The 20,680-nt window shown below is 49.8% G+C and overlaps 8 protein-coding genes across 8 annotated transcripts; 2 read left to right on the top strand and 6 right to left on the bottom strand.

Annotated features, from left to right (window-relative positions):
* On the bottom strand, window positions 1–1,135 carry N7455_005722 (uncharacterized protein; the record flags this gene model as incomplete). The annotated part of the gene is made up of 4 exons (XM_065605104.1): window positions 1–570; window positions 669–725; window positions 793–1,018; window positions 1,092–1,135. The coding sequence occupies 4 exons, from the start codon at window positions 1,133–1,135 to the stop codon at window positions 1–3; spliced, it is 897 nt and encodes a 298-aa protein (XP_065462004.1).
* Window positions 1,136–2,796: 1,661 nt separating this feature from the next.
* N7455_005721 (uncharacterized protein) lies at window positions 2,797–4,625 on the top strand (the record flags this gene model as incomplete). Its single annotated transcript, XM_040959541.2, has 4 exons — window positions 2,797–3,081; window positions 3,159–3,218; window positions 3,314–3,512; window positions 3,586–4,625. The coding sequence occupies 4 exons, from the start codon at window positions 2,797–2,799 to the stop codon at window positions 4,623–4,625; spliced, it is 1,584 nt and encodes a 527-aa protein (XP_040810010.2).
* Window positions 4,626–5,294: 669 nt separating this feature from the next.
* N7455_005720 (uncharacterized protein) lies at window positions 5,295–9,297 on the bottom strand (the record flags this gene model as incomplete). Its single annotated transcript, XM_065605103.1, is given in 3 exon segments — window positions 5,295–7,577; window positions 7,590–9,118; window positions 9,172–9,297. The coding sequence occupies 3 exon segments, from the start codon at window positions 9,263–9,265 to the stop codon at window positions 5,295–5,297; spliced, it is 3,906 nt and encodes a 1,301-aa protein (XP_065462003.1). The 5' UTR covers window positions 9,266–9,297.
* Window positions 9,298–10,530: 1,233 nt separating this feature from the next.
* Window positions 10,531–12,289, bottom strand: N7455_005719 (putative MFS transporter; the record flags this gene model as incomplete). The annotated part of the gene is made up of 4 exons (XM_040961566.2): window positions 10,531–10,745; window positions 10,812–11,584; window positions 11,635–12,060; window positions 12,120–12,289. The coding sequence occupies 4 exons, from the start codon at window positions 12,287–12,289 to the stop codon at window positions 10,531–10,533; spliced, it is 1,584 nt and encodes a 527-aa protein (XP_040807976.2).
* Window positions 12,290–13,428: 1,139 nt separating this feature from the next.
* Window positions 13,429–15,671, bottom strand: N7455_005718 (putative salicylate hydroxylase; the record flags this gene model as incomplete). The annotated part of the gene is made up of 3 exons (XM_065605102.1): window positions 13,429–14,366; window positions 14,411–15,356; window positions 15,414–15,671. 3 exons carry the CDS (start codon window positions 15,669–15,671, stop codon window positions 13,429–13,431), a joined length of 2,142 nt encoding a protein of 713 aa, XP_065462002.1.
* Window positions 15,672–16,409: 738 nt separating this feature from the next.
* Window positions 16,410–17,906, bottom strand: N7455_005717 (histidinol dehydrogenase family protein; the record flags this gene model as incomplete). Its single annotated transcript, XM_040961577.2, has 4 exons — window positions 16,410–16,667; window positions 16,726–17,425; window positions 17,484–17,530; window positions 17,595–17,906. The coding sequence occupies 4 exons, from the start codon at window positions 17,904–17,906 to the stop codon at window positions 16,410–16,412; spliced, it is 1,317 nt and encodes a 438-aa protein (XP_040807985.2).
* Window positions 17,907–18,782: 876 nt separating this feature from the next.
* Window positions 18,783–19,331, bottom strand: N7455_005716 (cupin domain-containing protein; the record flags this gene model as incomplete). Its single annotated transcript, XM_040961569.2, has 1 exon — window positions 18,783–19,331. One exon carries the CDS (start codon window positions 19,329–19,331, stop codon window positions 18,783–18,785), a length of 549 nt encoding a protein of 182 aa, XP_040807979.2.
* A 212-nt stretch (window positions 19,332–19,543) lies between these two features.
* On the top strand, window positions 19,544–20,477 carry N7455_005715 (SDR family NAD(P)-dependent oxidoreductase; the record flags this gene model as incomplete). Its single annotated transcript, XM_040961545.2, has 4 exons — window positions 19,544–20,050; window positions 20,101–20,208; window positions 20,260–20,340; window positions 20,391–20,477. The coding sequence occupies 4 exons, from the start codon at window positions 19,544–19,546 to the stop codon at window positions 20,475–20,477; spliced, it is 783 nt and encodes a 260-aa protein (XP_040808005.2).
* Between the last annotated feature and the right edge of the window lie 203 nt (window positions 20,478–20,680).

The following is a 20,680-nucleotide window of genomic DNA, read 5'->3' as shown; positions in this document are numbered from 1 at the left end:
CTAACCTCTTCCGAAGCTGAACCCCTTAAGAGTGCCTACATTCTGCCCCAGCTGCAAACCGGAATTGTGGGAACCCGAAAATGTTGCATTCGACACATTTTGCGCCCCTTTATCTTCCTCCGGAAGAACAATCTTGGACGCCCATTGGGTGAGAATACGAGACACCTTCTTGAAATCCTTGTCATCCTCGCTGTCATATTGGCTCAATCGTAGCTGATTGCGCGCCAGCCGCTCAGGGGGAGGGGCTTCCGGGCTTCGGGCCAACGCCTCATCAACGATCTTCACGTCCTTGCCGCCTAGCTTGGTGCCGGCTGCGGCATAGAAACCCTCCACTTCGAACTCAGCCCCTGCTTGTTTGAGGCCGGCAAAGGCCCGGGGGATGGCGCTGAGAGACTCTAACCGGTCTTTCAGGTCCGACTCACTCGGGATTTCCGCCTGAGCGACCTGGAAATACTTTGTGGCTGCCGCCAGCGATCCCGCCTGAAAATGTGGTGTGCCCAGCAGTAATATGCCGTAGATACAGCCAATGAGCTCTTTTTTCCTGGGATGTTCGGCAGCTCGTACTAGCGCCTGCACATCAAATATGCTACGTTAGTGGAATTTTCCATGGACAGAGATTAGAGGTCTACATATACATGCACACGTAGTTATCAAGAGAGGGTACGTACGTTCTCCAAAACAGTGCCACCGAGACAATGTGCGACAAAAATGATCGGTCTCTCTTCCTATTTTGCTCTGTCAACCAGCTGGATCAACAGGAACAGGACACCGGTAGAGTGGGGGCTGGGAAACCTTTTCTTTTTCAGTTCGATGGTCCATCAGCTCGTTGACCAGGTCGTTGGAAATGTCACTGATTTCGTCGTCCTCGTCAAAGAAAGAACCAATAGCCGCTTCATAATCGAAAGACAGGATACATGCGTCGGATACTTTGGCCGAGAGGAGCTTTTCGGGCCAGAAGACATCCGCCTCGGACGTCCACGGTGCTTGGTCGCCATGCAAGCCGTGGACAAACACGATACTGTCAGTGCCTTTGGGTAAGTATGTCGAATTCGAACGAAATGGGCTACAGAAAGCGACTGGAGTGATCTTACTCGACTTTGGCGTTGGCCGGTTCTCGAATAGCTCTGATTGACATTTTGAAGATGAATGGAGTGGGAACGAAAGCTAGCTAGCAAGCAGCAATTGATGACCTTTCGCGACTCTTATTGAAAACACACTACAAGAAGCGTGGAAAAAAAAACAACCGAACAAAAGGGATTCACCTGAGATATGCTTACTATTTGTCTGTTTAGTCTAGTGGGTAGCCTGTATTTCCTCATTGCCAAGCTTACACTAGGTTGTCGAGGTACGGGTGCTGCATGATTGTGGTTGGCTGTAGCCTTCGGCCTTCCCCGGCGTCTTGTGGGTTACGTCTATGCAGGACATTCAAAGAGGCAAGAACGGCAGTCCTGTCATCGGGCTAAATATGCTCGGTTAAAAAACGGATAAGTGGGGGCGAGGTGTTCTATGAGATCCAATCTATCCATTCCTCCCTGTGTCGTGGCATCTCGCCCACCTTCCAACAGCTGAGCAAGCATACATAGATGCCCCAACGGGTGTCAGATCTTTCAGAGTTCTTTAGAAGGTTCTAGATGGTACACTGTTTTTGTGGTTCTTAAAATAGCCTCCCTCGCAGTGGGACCTTGTAATACCCCAATATGCCTAGCTGGTGAGTCCCCGGAGATTATTTGCTGGCTATTCCAATTCAATGAGGCTCTCTGTAAAATAGGCTACGATAAAAAAAGCAAGTTTACCGCCCAGAACCTGCATTTGTTTGATGTACCTACCCGGAGGTGAATTGCGGCTGGCCAAATGTGGGCCGCGGGACCGGCTTCTCACGTTATTGATATGCCCTGTATCAAGAAGTCACTTCAAGAAATAGCAATCCTTAAGGGACACTCTACTCCGGCTTATTTGCTGCTTGACCAGCTGACCATAGATTCTCGATGTCCTGTCACCGACGCACGAGGTAGAGAAAGTATACCACCTGAGGAAGAGGGACTATCACCGGATTGGAGGGGGAATTACCCATCATGAATCTACCCAGTGAGGGCCACACTAGTTGCACAGCCTTGAGCGGGGGTATCAGTTCTGATCACCAACTTCTTCGGAATGATTACCCCGCCCTGGTTGCTGACTGGGCCTTGGCACGCACCCAGACATCCAATGCCCAATTGCGGCCTAACCCTTAATCTTGTACGATCTGGATAGCACAAGGGAGAGGACCTTCCGGCAGTATATAAAATATGTTGTAGTTTCCTTCTAGGGGGGGGGGTAAATCAGACATTGATTGATTTTTCAATTGTATGTCGAATACTATTGATTTCGAACCGAGACGGTACAATGGTTGCGCAGGCGCAGTAATCTTGTACTGCCCTGAGGCTTTGAGGCCAAGTGGGGTTGGAGGTAAATGCGGCTGGGACCGAGAGTTACATTCTAACTAGTACATATGTAGGTAGCAGTCGCGAGAGCTGGTAGCTCTCAATTGGTTGGCTAGTTGAGTTGGTGACATGACATTTGTATCTTTCCGTAATCTCCCAGCTTAGCACGGATCCCTCAGCTCCCCACCCCTGCATAGCACATTGCAGAAAATCAGTTGAGGTGCTAAACTCTGGGCATTTCATGAAGAATGACGACCCTCACTCAATACTAGCTTCTTGTGTCCAAATACATTATTCCATACCTCCTTCACTCATTCAATCTCGCTCGAGTAATTCACCTCTCACGCTTGCTCCAAGCTGACGCCGTTTTCCAGGCATGGATACTCAGGTAGAAAGTTGTGCAGGGGAGGCGTCCGACCTCGCTCAACTATGGCAGCGAGCAGTCGAAGACTATGAGAAAAGAACCAAGAAGAGTCTCCATCTCGCAAAGTTCAGCAACATCGATCAAATCATGAAGGGGACGGAAGGCTTGTCGAACGAGTTCAAGGATTTCCGGCATGACCGATCGAAAACAGACAATGTGCGGACCGCATTGAAAAACAATCTATTCCTGATCGAGAAGGTTGTCAAAACTGTTGAAGTGGTTGGATCCGCGGCATCGGTACGTTTCTTATATCAGTATTGACAGCGTGCATGCTGTTTGATTCCCGGTTGATAAGTACTGATGATGGTTGACAGGCCTTTCCTCCTGCAATGCCGGTCAGCTTGATTTTCACGGCCTTTGGGCAGGTCATGCAGGTATGGTTACTCCAAAAGGGAAAAGAAGAAATAAATGGGCATTAGATAGGTTGAACAATTGTTTGAAAATGACCATTCCTATTAACGGCCTTCAGGCATTTGCCTCGGTATCTGCCGACTATGACAAGATCATGGGGTTTTTCGACTTCACCCATCGTTTTTTCGACCGGCTCTCTATGATCGAGGAGAAAACTCCACAGCAAAAGCCGTTCCAGCGATGTGTTGCTCGTGTCTTCTCAGGCATGCTGACTATTTGCTCCGTTGCCCAGGAATATGCCGAGAAAAAAAGATTTAGTGAGCAGCTTTCCTCTAACCACGCTCTCTTTGTTTGGGGCGGGCTCGATGTTGATTCGTAATTTTCATCTAGAGAAGTGGTTTAGCAATTTGGTTGATGGATCGGATGGGGCTCTTTCAGGAGCCATGCAGGATATGGAGGAAGCCGTGAATGAGCTGACCCAGGCCGTTGGGCTGGCCACTCTTCGGACGGTGGAGATCCTGGACGAGATTGTTCAAAGTATGAATGGAAACGTCGAGTTCCTCGTCGCGAAGGTCACTGTTATCGATGGACGAGTGGAGGCTATCAAATCCGATACGGGGACGATCATCGAACAAAACCGGGACCTGGAATTGAAGCAGGACGCCATGATCAAGATGCTCGACGAGCAATCTCGGTTATTCAACGACGCGGTTCAAAGTTTCGAGTACATCCAGATGGGGGCCAATTTCGGCCAAAGCTTCCAGACGAGTTTGCTGAAACTGGACGTGGTGCGGCTCCGGCTAACCCGATGGGGTCAGTCCGTCGGACTGGCGAAAGTCGACGACGGTGTGAAACCACTCCAGATGACGAACCTCCCCACCGAAGATAGAGAGCAGGTCCAAGACCTTCTAGCCCAGATTCTGGAGCTCTTTGCGGAAGCCGAGGCAGCTTCGAAGCGATTACGAAGACGCAACCCCACCGTGCTAGTGCTGGACCCCGCTGAAGAGCTAGACGGCATCTCAGCGTCACTGCACCAGAAGATGGAAGATCTCGCTAAAAAGCGACAGGGCAAGTCTGAGTTGGAGCAGGACCAGTTGACTATCATGTACGAGGAGAAGAATTTCATCCGGCTGATCGAAGACATTAGCGAATTGGTGGGCGGGTTGGCCGATCTTTTCCCGGGAATCCAGGAGGAACAGCGCAAGCTGTGTGAAGAAGAGGTGTCCGGATTGAACACGAACGAGGCCGTTCTTCCGCTACTGAAAGAGGTCGCTGCTGGCCAGGACAACCTGCTGAGTGAGACAGTTGTCAAAGTTATCCAATCGACCACCACCTATACCAACAGTGTGGTGTTCTCGGGGCCTAACTCTGGCTTCCAGATAGGAAACAATTCCGGCAAGATTAGTGGTGTTCGCTTTGGTAGTTCCTAATTACTTCTGGTATTTGGTAACAGTTTAATAAAAACAATGACTCCAATATGATTCTTACTACTATATGAATTGATCCCTCCTGTCCTAGCTCTTGTCTATCACAAAGACAAACAGCCTCGCGAAGTGTAGTCTAAATACATCGTCATGGCACACTGCACAGATAATGGGGGAGCCTGGCAGGTAACAGGGAATTCACAGAACGTGCGTTCATCATGGGCTACTAAGTATGCATTGACCTTTGACTTAATTATTATTGATCTCACTAACTAGTACAGAGTTAAAATTGTACCAACTTACCTACCATATGCATACTGCATCAACGTATTTAATTACTAGTACACTGTAAATTTATGTAATTGATTGTCAACTACTGTACGCTCTGTAGACATTTTGTACTTTGTTGAACCAACTTCTTTGTATTATTTTACACTCCTTGAAAATCATGTCAAGTCGAAGCATGTGAAATTGTTTGAAGTATATGATTGAGGAGAGAAATCGACTTATGTAAACTGTCCACAGCTGCTACAAAAAGGAACGACACACGAAAAGGACCTTCAGATGCTGATGAACCGCATTTGACCTGACACTCACGGAACCTGAATCTTCAACAGTCAACCTGCCTGGTTAACTCCATCCCCACCCATCCCCGACTTCCACCGAGGTAACCCGCTATACCGCCTGAAAGGTTTCCCAGAATGGTTGTAAACCACGTCGATCAATGTCGAAGCCTGAAACTAGGCCGTTGCTGAATCCAACAGCCATATGATCGCCGTTCGCATCCCATGAATCAACCTGATAATCGGGCAATAGCCGGAGGAAGGGCATGGCGCCATAGCATAACCACTCATCTCGGAGATAGAGGTTTTGTAATGAATCCGGATCCGACCTCACTGGCAGCTCCTCCTCCCCTTCTGTCGGGGAGCTCTCAAGTGCTATTAGTCCAATATCTGTTGCAAGGTGTCGGTTGCCTGCTGCAAACTCTATGGTATACACCTGCTCTGGCGTCTGAATCTCCTTCCATGGCTTGGACGACTTGATATGGCTACCGAAAGTGCGCCCCAGATATTTTGAGACTTTGAGGGATTTCTCGATGCTCCAGACCTTGATGGTTTTATTCTCACAGACTGCTGCGATCTGCTGACTGTCTGATGAAAAGGCCAGTGCAATGATCCAGTCTGACTCGCCTACTAGTATTGTAGGGTCCAGAATATTGATGCTCTTTGGATGGCATACTAGTGTCTTCTGGAGGTCTCCTGTTGCAGTATCCCAAAGCTTAATGGTTGCATCAGCGGAGGCTGATGCAATAAGCTTGCCGTCAGGTGAGTAAGTCACGGTTTTGACACTGACATCGAAGACGTTTAATCCCGTCACGGACTCAATTTTGCTTTTGTGGCCTACCAGTGCCTTCTGGGGGTCACCTGTGGCAGTATCCCAGAGATTAATGTTGCCCTTTGCATGGCCAGATGCGATCTGCTTGCCGTCAGGTGAGAAGGCCACCGTGATGAATGGGTCGTCGCTCTTAGATGAGTTCTGGAGGTCACCTGTGACAGCATCCCAGAGCTTGAGTGCTCGATAAGTGCACGAGGCCATCTGCCTATTGTCTGGTGAGAAGGCAAGGTCACGGACTGGGTTTAATTGGCCTGCTATTGTTTTCTGAAGATCGCCAGTTGCAGCATCCCAAAGCTTGATAGTTTCGTCAGGAGAGCCTGATGCAATCAGCTTGCAATCTGGTGAGAATGCCACGGTTGAAACCCTGTCTGAGTGGCCTACAACATTTTGAATGGCACCTATGGTGTTGTCCCAACGCTTGATAGTGGTATCACTACACCCTGTAACAATCTGCTTGCCGTCTGGTGAGAAGGCCATAGACGTAACTATCCCTAAGTGGCGTGCTAGTGTCTTAAGATTGTCCGCAGGACCCCAAATATGGATTAAGCCACCTGCACAACCTACTGCGACCTGCTTACTGTCGGGTGAGAAGGCCACACTCCGGGCAGTAGTGACTAGTGATTTCCCCTGGAGGTCGCCTGTTGCAGCATTCCAAAAAATGACAGCGCCATTAGAGCCTGATACAATCTGCTTGCCATCTGGTGAGAAGGCGACGGTGTAAACCAAGCTTGTATGGCCGACTAGTGTTTTCTGAAGGTCACCTGTAGTAGTATCCCAGAGCTTGACTGTGAGGTCAAAAGAGCCTGATACAAGCTGCCTGTTGTCTGGTGAGAAAGCCAGAGATAAGATTGTGTCTGAATGGCCTCTAAGTATCTTCCGGGGGTGCCATGTACCAGTATCAAAAAGCATCATAACTTGATCATTTTTATCACGACCGATTGCTGCGATCTGGCTGCAATCCGCCGAGAAAGCAACGACGCGGGGGCCACAATCCCCCTCTTCTAGTGGCTGCAAGTGGGAATAGTAATCCTGAGATGTTCCGAAGTGGTCGGCTATCATCTGAGGGTCACCTGTGGTGGTATCCCAAAGCATGAGGGAGCCATCATGAGCGCCTGATATGATCAGGTTGCTATCTGGTAAGAAAGATATAGCCGTGATCGCCTCTGAGTGACCTGATAGCGTTTTCTGGAGGCCACCTGTAATAGCATCCCAGAGCTTGATTATGCCATCATCAGAGCCTGATGCTATCTGCTTGCCATCGGGTGAGAAGGCGACAATCTCGACAGACTCTGAATGGCCTGTAAGTGTCTGTATCATAGGCGTCCAACTGTCCTCCATGGGAGGTGCGTTTCTCAACCATACAGGAATTTTGGGTAGATTTTCTCTCTTCACAACACTTGATTCAGGACTGAAGACGACGGCAGAACTGTAGATTTGCAATGGCCAGTGCGACAAAGTGTGGTAGTGTCGTAATAAAAAGCGCATAGCATCCTGCACGAGTGCTAAAGCTAGACAGTCATCCTTTGTCAAGTTGATTAGCAAAGACGTAGACACCAGAAAACACTAAAAACTCACTTTCAGGATAATTTCCAATGCTTTCAACGCGTCAACGGCTTTTGGTAGCCTGTCCAACAGGCTTAGGCATTCTAGCCATTCCAACAACTTTGTGTGAAGGAATATGCTAACGTGACTCTTGTCAGTGTCGTTGCTAGTGTTCTTTAGATGCGACACCCAGAACAGAGCTGCGTAGTCCACACGGGACAGTACACCATTTCTTGGTCCATTTTCCAAAGTTCTCAAAGAGTCTCTGGTGGCATCAGGCCGCGGCAGTTCGACGAGGTTGGGCTTGAGACATTCAGATAAATAAGACAGACAACCCAGGGCAATTTCTTCATGTCCAAAGCGTTCATACGAGTCGAGTATAGACAGTCCGTTCTCTCCGGCCAAGTAGTCTCGAGCTGACTGATGAACAAACTCGATGTTGTCATCCCGCAATCGGATGAATGAAGCACAGCAATCGACCAATACTCTAATGGTGTCCTCTTCATCGGTTAGACCAATCACACTAGGAACTTCCTCCACTTTCAAAGGTCGGTATACCGTCATCATGGCCTTGAGCAGTCGCATGCACTTCTGCACTTCAGCCCGCTCGCCCTCATTGAGCTGGTTCAATACCCGTTCATAAAATGGATACAGACCTGGCGGCAAGCTTTGAATTGTGGACAGAGCCTCATCTCGACAGACCCTCTCAAGTGACTTGCATACCAAACTTACCCATAAAAAGGTACCCTCCGATCTTTCAGTAAGCTCAGTTTCTACTTCGCTCTTTAGGGTCGGTCCATATCTGTGCAGGCGACCGAGTTCCTCCACTTTATAAGTGACATAAGCCTTCACAGCCCCAGAAACAGATTGGGAGTAGAGCTCCTCATCCAGGCTGACTTGCACTTGGTCATTGCTAGCTAATAATACCCGCTCTGCGTTGTCCCATGGTCGGCTTGTCAACATCCACTTGATCTTGGCGGGATGATCCAACCCCTTTCGGACGATGGATTTGAGGAAGTCAGCCATGCCGTCATCCTGACACTCATCAAGAGCATCAATAACCATATATACCCTTGAGTACTTGCATCTGGCCAACATCTCAAAAAGAATGTTCCACAATGATTGCCACGAGGTAAGATCCTCGCTAAAGCACTCTGTCATAGTGTCCCAACGCCGACGGAGAGATTCTCCAAGCTCCGTTTGCTGATTCACTAGTTGTAGAATCAGCCCCTTAAGGATGGCTTCAAGAGTATTGAGCTCATAGTCAGCATTTTGGCAGAAGAAATAAATCACCGCAGTAGTTTCATCCTGCGCCCGTGCGAGCTCCTCGATAAGACCGATTGACATCATGGTCTTCCCTTTGCCAGCGCCCCCTTTGATCCAAAGCAGACCGATATCGTCTCCATTTTCCCAACTCTTATATTGCGGGTCTTGAAGAATCCAGTGAATTGACTGGTGAACCAACTTGTCCTTGCTCTCTTTCAACCGATTCTTTACAGCCAGTGAGTCAGGGCAGTGCAGAGCATGGAGACAAATTCGATCGATGTCTTCGGTGGTGTACGCTACCAACAACGTCAGCTTCCATTCATTTTATTGGAAATCACATTGAAATTACTCCGCGCAACATGAAATTCCGCTGTGATGGAACCTTGGTTGTTTCCAATCTGGAGTCCATGGTTTGTCGCATTAAAAGTACTCGAGGCCATCATCAAAACACCAACTGATGCAATAGATTGTGCTGGGGGGAAGTCGTGAGTCAGTCAGCTGAATGAGCTCCTAGGCGCAAATCGACCCCACAAATAGTCGGAGCATACGGACGTCCCCCTTCCGCGTGCGCTGGTACCTCGGGCCGCCCCGGGGCCCCGGGGGTTAGTCCCGCTTAATCATCACTTAGTAAGCAGTTTATCTTACCTAGGCAGAGAATTGGTCGTGCCGGCCACCCAATTACACAAGCATCCATCCATCCATACCTAGGTAGTGAACCTTACAAGCCAGAGGAAGGACATTTCACAGATGATATGGGCAGCTATCTGGCGTGCTGGTCGATCAGCTTTGATCATTATGGAGCCGGACGAATTATCAAACGAAGGAGGTTATTATTAAATAATTTAGCATAATGAACAATTTATATAGTTCTAAATCGGTATCCATAGCGTAGTAGATTAAAAATATATGAATAACTATATTTTATTAAGATAAGCATGTAAATAGTTTTATCCAGTTTAATTAAGCTTAACGCCATAAATTTATATATCCGAGGTCCAAGGTCATAGACCACCTAGAGGGTCACTGCCAGGTCTAATGGGACGGTGGTGCGGAAGGCCTAACATGCTGAACAATATATAGTATGGATAAATAACACTTCCTCCAGCGATTCTTCATTTTATACTGGACTCAATGCCGATGCACTATGAATATTGATCATCCGCTCCTCAACATACCCATCCAACAACCAGCAGGGGTCTTCTTCCTTTTCTGGAAAGAATTCACCATTAGTAGGGGACCTCGCCCACTCCAATACGATGAGCGGCGGCCTTCTCGATGGTGCAACATCTTCTCCAGCTACAACTTGCATGACTCACAATATTCAGTCACGGATCACGGCACCAGTATTGCCAGATATTGTCCGCCGGCACTGGTTTACTTTCGCTACTTCGAAAGCATCTGAGTCAGACCCAGAATGGCCCGACCCTCGAGGGGGTTGTGCAGCTATAGAGACGAGAATTTATGTATGGTATGTAAATAAGTAACCACCTCTGATTGAAGAAATAAAATCACTTATCCACTTGGAAACAGGATCAATCAGTCACTCACCTCACTATAATTCCAAATCCTTGCGAAGCTATTGAGCATCCCGCTATGACATACAGATATACTAAAGAATAAATCCCAACCCAACCCTACCCAACCAGTTACAGCTACTCAAATGTGACCGGTCCAACCACTTCGAGTTCAAGTAGTTCGAGCTCGACAACTACTCACCAACCTCGCGGTCCACCTCCCAAAACACAAACTGCACAAAGGGCCACCCCATCGCCCATTGCCGAATCGCCTTACCCCAAAGGTACAGCGGGATGAACCCCGATATGAACACCACAGAGATACCAGCCATGGCGCAGAATGCGCCTGTGTATCCCGAGTGTTCAATCCAGGGGTTTGTGTAGAAGGAGAGAAGGAAGCCGAAGCATGCTTCACAATGATGCCAGTATAAGCTTGAAGGCGTGTACTATTATGGCGGAGTGGAGGAGGACTCACATTTGAACGCAAGCTGGGTTACGGTGACTTCCCCAGTGACAGGACGGAAACAGTCGACACAGTAGACGAAGGAGACGTTCGTTCCTTGAGTAATGGAGAAGGACAAAAGCCCCAACCCCACGGTGGGGACCATCCAATGCCACCCTTCCGCAATCCCAACGCCATACAACGCCAAACCTAACGGACAGCCAATCAAACTCGGTATAATAGCCGGCAGGCGCATCTCGGGCTCACGAATACCCCCATTGCGCCTTGTGAACACATCGGCAACCCAGTCTGAGAACGGCCCGCCGGCAAACGTCCCCAGGAAGCAGCCAATGATCCCAGAGATGAAACAAAGTCCGCTCTGCCACGGTTCAAAGCCGTAGGTCGTTTTAAAGGCCGTAGCAAAATTTGATGCGACGGCGACGAGGAAGCCGATTGTTACAGACATGACCATTGTCGCCCAGAAAACTGGCGGGATGAGGATTAGCCCGAAGGGGCGCACGAGCATGCGCCAAAAGGGTTCGGATGTGTATACCTTTCCCGACCAGGGCTTTAGAGTTTGCCAGTAGGATTCTTTATGGGCGGTGTCTTCGAGTGTATGGACACTATCAAGAGAGTCGGTACGTGTGAAGGCAGTTTCGGGGAAGAAGAACACGACGACGATGAGGAGGCCGCCGACGAGCCCGGCGCCAACCCAGTATATGCTTCGCCAGGGATTAGAAATTGTCATCAGGCCCGAAATGATAATCCCCAGGCTGACTCCCGCGCTGAGGGCTGAGTTGTAGATCCTACACCATTAGCCTCCTCCGATATTGCTAGCAGTATAAAGGTAACTCACGCCATCCCGTACCCCCTCTGATGGAGATAAAATATATCTGCCATAGTAATAGGAGCCAAGCATTCTCCCGCGCCAGCCCCAATCCCCAAAATCGTCCGGAACGTCAGTTCGCCCGCATAAGTTTTTGCGAGCCCAGCGCCGAGAATCATGAAGAAGTACAGGACAAGTGAGGCGATATACACCGGGCGCCGGCCGTACTTGACCACCAGCGGTACCCATGCTATGCACGACACGCCCTGGAGGAGGGAGCTATTGTTGAAGAAGAAGGCGGCGCGGGCGATCCAGTCGGTCAGCGTAGTGTCTCCACCCTGTTTGAAATCCGTGGCGATTTCGACCATTGCGACGGAGGGTCCTGCGGCCATGAAGTTGCACATTACCATGGCGAGGGAGACCAGGGTGGCGATGTAAATTTTGTATGGAGTGGACCTGTTACCGTTAGTCGGGAGTCACGACATGCTGGATGAGGATGGGATGGGATCGGTTACCATCGTAGGGGATCGTTCGGGTCGAGACTTGGTTCCGGAATGAGGATGAGCTCGTTCGTGTGTTCGTGGCGGAGGCGGACATGGCCCAGGGTCTGGTGCTTGAGGGCCATGGGATCGTCCTCAGTTTGAACCTTCTCTACTTCCTCGTGGATTGGTTTATTGTGGTCCATCTCCTTACAGCTGGAGTTTGTGTGCGCTAATTAGATAAATGAGGGTGCTAAGCTGGTATGTGACTTGTGCTTCGTTTCTTATAATAAGCTGAGCTGAATGACCACCGGGATGAGGTGCCCACCTCCCGCTGCGCCAAAATTAGGTTTCAGGTATACGCTAGTAAATCCGGGGTAGAAGGGAAGGTGGAGAAATCTGGGGATATTGAATCCAGCTTCGGGCCCTCATCGGGCTCATAGCCGAGAACTAAATTAACAGAAAATCATCCACTTGCAAGTTTAGCCGATGAGATTATGCCTCCGTGTTAGGGCTCCTTCCTACCTGATCCTTTACACCTAAGAACTAGATATCAATGGTGTCCTAATTGTGCCGTTATATATCCTTCGTTGTCTGGCGTACGACCCAAACTATTGCTTGTTTTACAGTATGCACTTTTAGTATTAAATACCCAAGACACTTTATCATACACAGCTGAGATGACTGCTTTTACAAACGATACTACCAAATATGTGCACCAGGATATAGAGCAAAATGTATTGTGTTCTGATTGTTTCACGTGTAAGCGAGTGACTAACATTTCCATATCTCCGAAGCTTTCTCTCACCTGTTACTACTATTGCTCCTCGAGAGACGACTTAAGTAAACAAATACTTACCCGACGTCTACTGCGTCCACGTAGATGTCATATTCGGCCCACTCAGATAAGCATTAAGCTCCTGCTGTAAAGCTTCCCATCATAATACTGCAGCACCTGCCCCATCACTCCCGGAAGAGCCCCCTACCTCTTTTACCCCCTGTACGTTGTCAAATTACCTGTTCTGGAGATAACCAGAAAGGGCATTCATTTAATAAATGCCGTAACGCATAGTTTAGTGAAATTTATGGTATTTTGGGTGTTTATATGATATGGTATTTAAAAATTAAGGTTATTGATAAGGTGCTCGCTCGCTTGGGAATCACGTTAATCAAAGCTTTAATTCTAAAGTAAATACCCTAAAGTACGACTACAAAATGTACAGTTTATACAATTAGAACCCTTAGTATGTTTGCCATATTTGTAACCCAATTTAGGGTTATAGACCTAGTACTAGGTTACCTAGTCCGACCTAAACCCATTATAGGTATGGTTAAGAAATGGTATCTACTCAATTGGTCCAGCCCCCGAAACATCCGGAACTCCCTGCCCTTCCACCACCTTCGCCCCCATGATCTCGAACACGGGGACCTCTGCGAGCCGGGAAATGACATGATAGAGCGTCGGCAATTGTTGCCAATCCAAAGCATCAATTTGTATGCTTGCCTTATTAGTCGTATACACCCTCTGTGGTTTTGGGGTCGGCACGGCCTTGGAGAAGGGATCGAAGATGGCATATTCTTCCGCAGGAATGTTCTTATTCGCCCGGCCACTCTTGGGCAGGTATTTGTAGGCCAGAATTCCTGCATCGGCTTCTCCGCTTAAGGCGCCCGTGGTGGTTGATGGATCCACTTCAACCAGGTCCTCAAGTAAGAAGTTCCCCCAGAGGGCCCCCTCCCACCCAGTGCGGATGCGATAGGAACTGGAGCGACGGTAGACATCGACTGAGGTGTAAAGCTTGGGCATGCCGAGTTCCTCCCGGCCTGAAACGATGGGGTCCGTCAAGGACTCGAACAGGATGGGGAGATAGGTGCCCTGGATTACCGAGCCATCGTCTTTGACATACTCAACCCCGTGAATGTACAAGCCAATATGCTTGTATCCCGACCCACCCAACCATTCCATCTTGTCCAGTGTTGTCTGGGAGAAGGAGGCGTAAGCAATGGTATCTGGAGATGTGAACCGCCAGCCCTTGCGACCAGGCGGGAACAGATTCTGCAGCACGGTTCGCGAGGTTTTGAACTTGATTGATGCCGTCGTAAATGTGGACTTGCTGCCGTCGCGTGGCACACCGAGATGAGTCTGTCGTGGTCCGGGCATCGGGCCAAAGGCGATGGGCATGCGCCAGTAAGGGGTGGGAATTTGATTCCACGTCCACTCACGCAGACGCTGGGTCGAATTATCCCACTCGTCATGCCCAAAGTTGAAGTTGGTGAAGCTGTACACTGGAGTCAAATGGGTCAGCCTCGTTCATCCACAGGTTGTACACACAGGGGTAGCTTCAGCTTACTGTCCAGCTGCTTGTCGTCTGTACGATCCTCGCCGATGATACGCGAGAATTCTTGGATGCGAGTGGCCCGCTCGTGCCGGATGTCATGGTAGAGTTTGAGTCGCTTGGGCACCTCGGCGGTTGATATACCTGGAGATAGGACTACCGCCAGCGATATGGCATCCTCAATCGCGACCCCGCCGCCCTGACCCTGGTGCGGCAGGAATGGATGGGCCGCGTCCCCGAGCAGAGCCAGACGGTGATGATGCCATTGGGGGACGATATCCATGTCTAGGAGCTTCCATACCTTCACACTCTGGGGGTCGGCCTTGCCTAGGAGTCGAAGAATGGTCGGGTCGAACCCGTCGAAGATTTGCAACATCTTTTCTAGGTTGCCCTGTTGGCCCCAAGAGTTATTGTCATTGGTATCTGCCGCGGATTTGCTCTCCGGATGGATCACCACAAAATTCAGGACGGTATTGTGGGAAGTAGGGTACATGATAATGCGCGCATCGCTGCCATACCAGATGCTGAGCTCACCCGGGTGCTGGACAAGTTTGGCCGTGATCGGATCATTCATGGCCACCTCCTTGGATACTAGGAATCGAAAGGCGCTCTTGCCTCGGCACTCTGCCCTGAGCTGGCAACCAGGAACCGCAGAGCGAGTGACCGAGTGTACACCGTCAGCACCGAGCACCACGTCGCCTTGGAACTGGCTGCCATTTTCTAGCGTGATGGTTGCTGCCTCGGCGTCCACCTGAGCAACACGAGAAGCCGTTCGAAGGGGGATTGCGTTGTGGGTATTCGTGGCAGTCGTAGCGATCCTTTTCAAATTGTTGTGGAGGTCAACGCGGTGCGCGAGAAGCCATGGGTGTTGCCACTTCTTATTCGACTCCGTTAGGTCTAGCACCCGTTGCACTTCTCCTGTCGCGTTATACTCCGTGAGCTGGAGACTCAGTCAGCGGCGCGTCCACGGTGTTCCGCTAGTGAGGGAGGGTTTTACTCGTTCCATGGGGTTGGCGCCAAACTGCTCTGCAAAAACACCCAGACGCCGGAGGAGGCCATTTGCGTTAGGGGCTAAGTGAATGGCAGCCCCCGTCTCCGTGGCTAGATGCGATTGCTCAAATATTTGAATGTCATGTCCCTGGTTGCGCAGTGCAATGGCTGCGGTCAGCCCACCAATGCCAGCACCAACGATCAAGACCTTTAGGGGTCTCGTCTCGTCAGAGGAATGGGCGGCAATTCCATTCGTGGTCATCATCGTGCGAGTGAAGTCAATTGAGGCAGGGGAGGCGATGTTCATCAATGAAAAAAGGATGTTAGAGAGCAGCTCCGTGGCCGCAATAAATGTCTGTCCCATACTACTTCATACTTCATACGTCTGGTCTTGTGTGCCCGTCAACCGCCCTTTCCCCACCCTCCCCTCTTCAAAATGCAATCCGGGAGCGGGTATGTCGGACTGTCGGGACCACATCGGCTGAAGGGGGTCGACCTCACTCGCTCAGAACTCCGAACTCTGCGGAAATTCCTGTCTCGGATATTTCTCAATGCAGAATTCCAGTGACTTCTACGAGTGGCGGATCATGGGCTAGTCCCTCCCTGAGAGATTATCCTCACCCCAGCGCATCCCCCCCGAGCTTAGTGTAATATATTCAATCTGGTAGAACATGAATTATGAATCTCGAAGTTCTACCCAGGAATCGTACTACTAAGGCAGTAAAGAGGTGTTGAAAGCATAAAAGTCTGACGTCTTAATTTATAGTTAAAAAGCTGGGCTTAAATATACATTGGATATGAGTTCTGGAGATTCGAATAATGAAGACCTTGGTAATATGCTCTGATATTAGTTAACTGGGATTTTTCTAGTGACTACTCAGGGCTTGAGAATACCCTAGTCATTCAGTTAAAGAGACGAGAACATTAATGGATAACACTACTCTGATATTTGAAAGGAGAAAGCTAGGTTCCAGGCAGTCCACTAATCTCTCCCGACCAACGTCTATGAGTTTCCCCCCGCAGTATTGATCCAGGCAAATTCATCTTTCAAGTGAAGATGGGCGCGGAGATCCCCGGAGCGCGCGTGGCCCTCGAAGTTCTCCACCCGAGCTGCCCGTCCGCAGAGCCGACCCAATTCGCCGCTGGCCACGTCGTTCCTGACTTCTTGGTATGTCACGGTGCGCAGGTACTTGCCTACCCACAGGCCTCCCGTGTATCTGGCGGCCTTTCGAGTAGGAAGGACATGGTTGGTTCCGATCACCTAGTCAATGTTAGCTACTGCGGAACCTTCATCATCAAAGGTGTAGTGAGGGACAGACCTTGTCACCGTAGGAAACGCAAGTATTCTCGCCAAGGAAGAGAGCACCGTAAGCGGTCATGTTCTCCAGCGCATCGCGTGGCCGACGTGTGAAGACCTGTACGTGTTCACTGGCATACTCGTCCCCCAGCTTCCAGGCTTCCTCAATAGAGTCCACGACAATCACTTCTCCATGTTGTGCCCATGAAACCCCAGCAACATCCGCAGTGCTCAAGCCTTTGAGGATCTCATCAATGAGACGGATAGACTCGCGCGCAACATGTTCGGAAGTGGTAATCACCACCGAGGGCGAGTCTGGTCCATGCTCTGCCTGCGACAAGATATCTGTTGCGACAGTGAATGGATTGGCGGTCTCGTCCGTGATAATAAGGATCTCTGTAGGACCAGCAAATAAGTCAATACCAATCTCACCAAATAGCTGGCGCTTGCCTTCTGCGACAAAGGCATTTCCTGGTCCAGCAATAAAGTCAACCTTTCGAATAGATTCCGTGCCCAAGGCCATTGCTGCGACTGCCTGTACACCTCCTAGCAGGTAGATCTCGTCGGCGCCCGCGAGATGCATTGCAGCAATGGTGGCATGCGGTTCTTTGCCAGCAATGGGGGGTGTGCAGCCAATAACATGAGGGACACCTGCAACCTTGGCCGTGAGGATAGTCATATGGGCCGATGCAAGGAGAGGGTATCGTCCGCCGGGAATATAGCTATCTAATGTTAGATCAAGAAGGTTCATCACTGTTTAAGATGCTTGACATGGCTTACGCTCCGACCGTGTTGATGGGAAGGTTCTTTTGACCAAGGATAACACCCTACAACGGTTAGAGAATCCATGGTGTATTTCCGTTGCCTCTTTACCTAATGAAGGGCACTTACTGGCTGACTTTCAAACTCAAAGTCCCTCAGGGAATCCTTTTGAGCCTGGGCAAAAGCGCGCACATTATCCTGCACTTGTTTGATATCCTCGATGGTTTGCGCGGAACACTGCGCAATGGACGCTTCAATGTCTGCTTGGGAGAGCTTGAACGAGGCCGGAGACCACTTGTCAAATTTCTCGGAGTACTTGCGCACAGAAGCGTCGCCGTTGGCACGCACATCATCAATGACGCCGCGAACGATAGAACCGACATCCACCTGCGCTGAACCCGCAACAGGGGACTGCTTGGACTTGAGGAATCTGGTGGGCATAGTGTGGGTAGATCGGTTATTTGACGAGAATCTCGATTGAGCTGTGTCCTTTTGTTTCGACGTAGGACTAATATCGAGGTTGCACCATCTCTTATGAGGAGCAAGATGGTAGAGTAAGTGAGTAGAGATTCCGTCGCAGTCGGCTCCACCTTGCCGGCGTCAGGTCTAAGGCTGTGCTTCCATTAACCGCCCGCGTATATTTCTTTCCGCTGATCGGAACAAAGTCCGTGTTAGTTCGCAGTCATCTGTCTGGTAGCTCACATCGGGCTTCTTTCCGACATGAACAACAATCCCTCCTGGGGGCTCTACATCCTGCCGCTCCTACTAGAACGTATTTCCCCACCGAGCTGTGCACCCCAGAACACATAGTAAAAGCGATATTTTACAACATGATATTTCAATAACGGGTGTTTATATGAGCTTTTCCTTGTAGTCAAATTCTTTTTATATGGTATCTAGCTACTGATTGAGTGTTTAGGGGAACTTGATAAATTAGTGGCTGAGATCTATATATTTCTGGAGTTCAGCGATGTATTTTTCGATACCATAACAATGTAACTCCTCAATTTATCCAAAGTTGCTACATAATACCAAAAATTCTTATCAATTACTATCGACGAGTAATGAAATTAAATAAAAGGGTTGGTTGTTGAAATATCATGTTGGAAAATATCGCTTTTACTATGTGTTCTGGGGTGCGCAGCTCGGTGGCGTTAGCTGACGAGCCTTTGGACGACCGGCGAAGGAGTTCTGAATAGCTATTTCTTACGCTAGATAATAACTTACTATAGTAGCGAGTAGCGAAGTTGACCACCAATCCGTATACATGATAGCCTAGTAATGTCTCTATTTCACATTCGATCGTCCCCTGTCATTTTATTTCGACGGCTTCACGTCATCCATTCCACCGCCGTAATCCTCCTCCAAAGTCTTCCCATTGATTTCCAGCGGTTTTGCCTCCTGTAAAACATATAGCATGCGTGCCCAACTTGTCGCGCTCGCGTTCTTCCATGCATGGTTGGTGCCACGCTGCACCGCGATATCCCCCCGTTTGAGTAGTCGTGTCGCCCCGGAGTCGAGTATCAACTCTACTTCCCCCTCCAAGACAACCCCGTAGTCTAAACTGACAGTGCGATGCATCGGCGAGATCGACCCGGGGTTCATGTCGACCATACGCAGGACGGTGCCGCCGGGGATGATGATACCAGGCGGATCTTCCAGGTTGGACTTGTACACGCTGAGGTCCTTGTCATCGCTGAGCTGGACGGGGATTTCGTTGGTCGCATATGCCAAGGAGAAGCGCGCTCCGTTGGCCATCCGCTGCCATTTCAGGGCCTCGGGGATCTGCTCTTGAAAGCCCGTCACGCCGTTGGCGTCGTGGTTGGTGATGTAGCGGTTAACGGAGCGGAGTGCGTTATCATCCATTTTGTGGGGATGAGCTGTTCGAATTCTAGAGGAGGATGAAGCCAGCAGCTCCAAATGGATTCATGGGGGTTTTCAAATGCCAGCTCGTGTCTCGGGCCTTTGTTGGGGGTAAAACCCCGGGCTGGTGGAGCCGAACGCCCTCCACATCGGCTCTCCGACGACCAGGTCATTCAACTATCTTCTACCCCCTTACTCCCTAGAGACAAGTATGAATGATGGGTTTCCCCAGTGTCGCACTCGTTACCGGAGCCTCACGTGGAGTTGGTGCTGCTGTCGCACGCGCCCTGGCTGCCCAGGGCAACACACGCATCGTTATTAACTATCATAACAACGCTACGGCAGCTGACCAGCTAATCGCCGAGCTGAGTGAGCTGCGGAGTCAGTCTAACGATGGCACGATCGACAATCAGTGCCCTTGGTTCACTGCCATACAGGCCGACATAGCCAGTCGGGCGGAAATGACGCGCCTTGTACACCAGACTGTGGAGCGGATGGGCCGCCTAGACGTTGTTGTCTCAAATGTAGGATGGACGCGGATGACAGACTTCATGAACCTGGAAGATGCGGACTGCGAGGCAGATTGGGATCGATGTTTCGATGTCAACGTCAAGAGCCACTTCCGTCTGTTCCGGGCCTGTCAGCCGTACCTAGAAAGCAGCGAAGGGGTATTCATTGCCACGGCCAGCGTGGCCGGAGTCAAGCCCAGTGGAAGCTCATTGGTGTGTTTCCTCACTATACGAATACTGAGTAGGCGCTAACATATACAAAGGCATATGCTGTAACCAAGGCGGCACTCATCCACTTGGTCAGGAGTTTGGCAGTCATCGCTGGGCCAAAGATCCGTGTCAACTCGGTGGCACCAGGAGTTCTCATGACGGTGAGTCTTTCCTTTGGCTTTTTTTTCAAACCACAAGCTGATGGAGACAAGGACTGGGGACAGGGGTTTCCTGCCGAGAAAATCAAGGCCGTGGAGGAGAAGAACGTGCTAAAGCGACTCGCAACACCCGAGGTGAGCCTCTTTGGCGAACTCTCTATGTAGCGCTGCTGACACGGACATAGGACGTTGCGGAACATGTAAAGTTTCTTTCCATGTCTCGGTCAATCACCGGGATGAATGCTGTGATTGATGCTGGTTTTTCGCTCTAGTTATACAAGGAAATACATAGTTTAAGGGACGTGCAGCGACCAGACCACGGCATTAGACTCTCCTACAAACAGCAATATATAACACACCATTATACACCCAAGAGACCTCCCCTTGATAATTCCCACTGAAATATAATCAGCACCTCCCCTGGCACAGACGAAGTAATTTATATATCCTCTACTATCACTCACGGGCTGGCCGA

Source organism: Penicillium solitum (genome assembly GCF_028829755.1).
Source record: "Penicillium solitum strain IBT 25940 chromosome Unknown utg000003l_segment0_segment0, whole genome shotgun sequence".
NCBI lineage: Eukaryota > Fungi > Ascomycota > Eurotiomycetes > Eurotiales > Aspergillaceae > Penicillium > Penicillium solitum.
The sequence above is the reverse complement of the archived record's forward strand: the minus strand, read 5'-3'. Positions and strand labels throughout refer to the sequence as shown.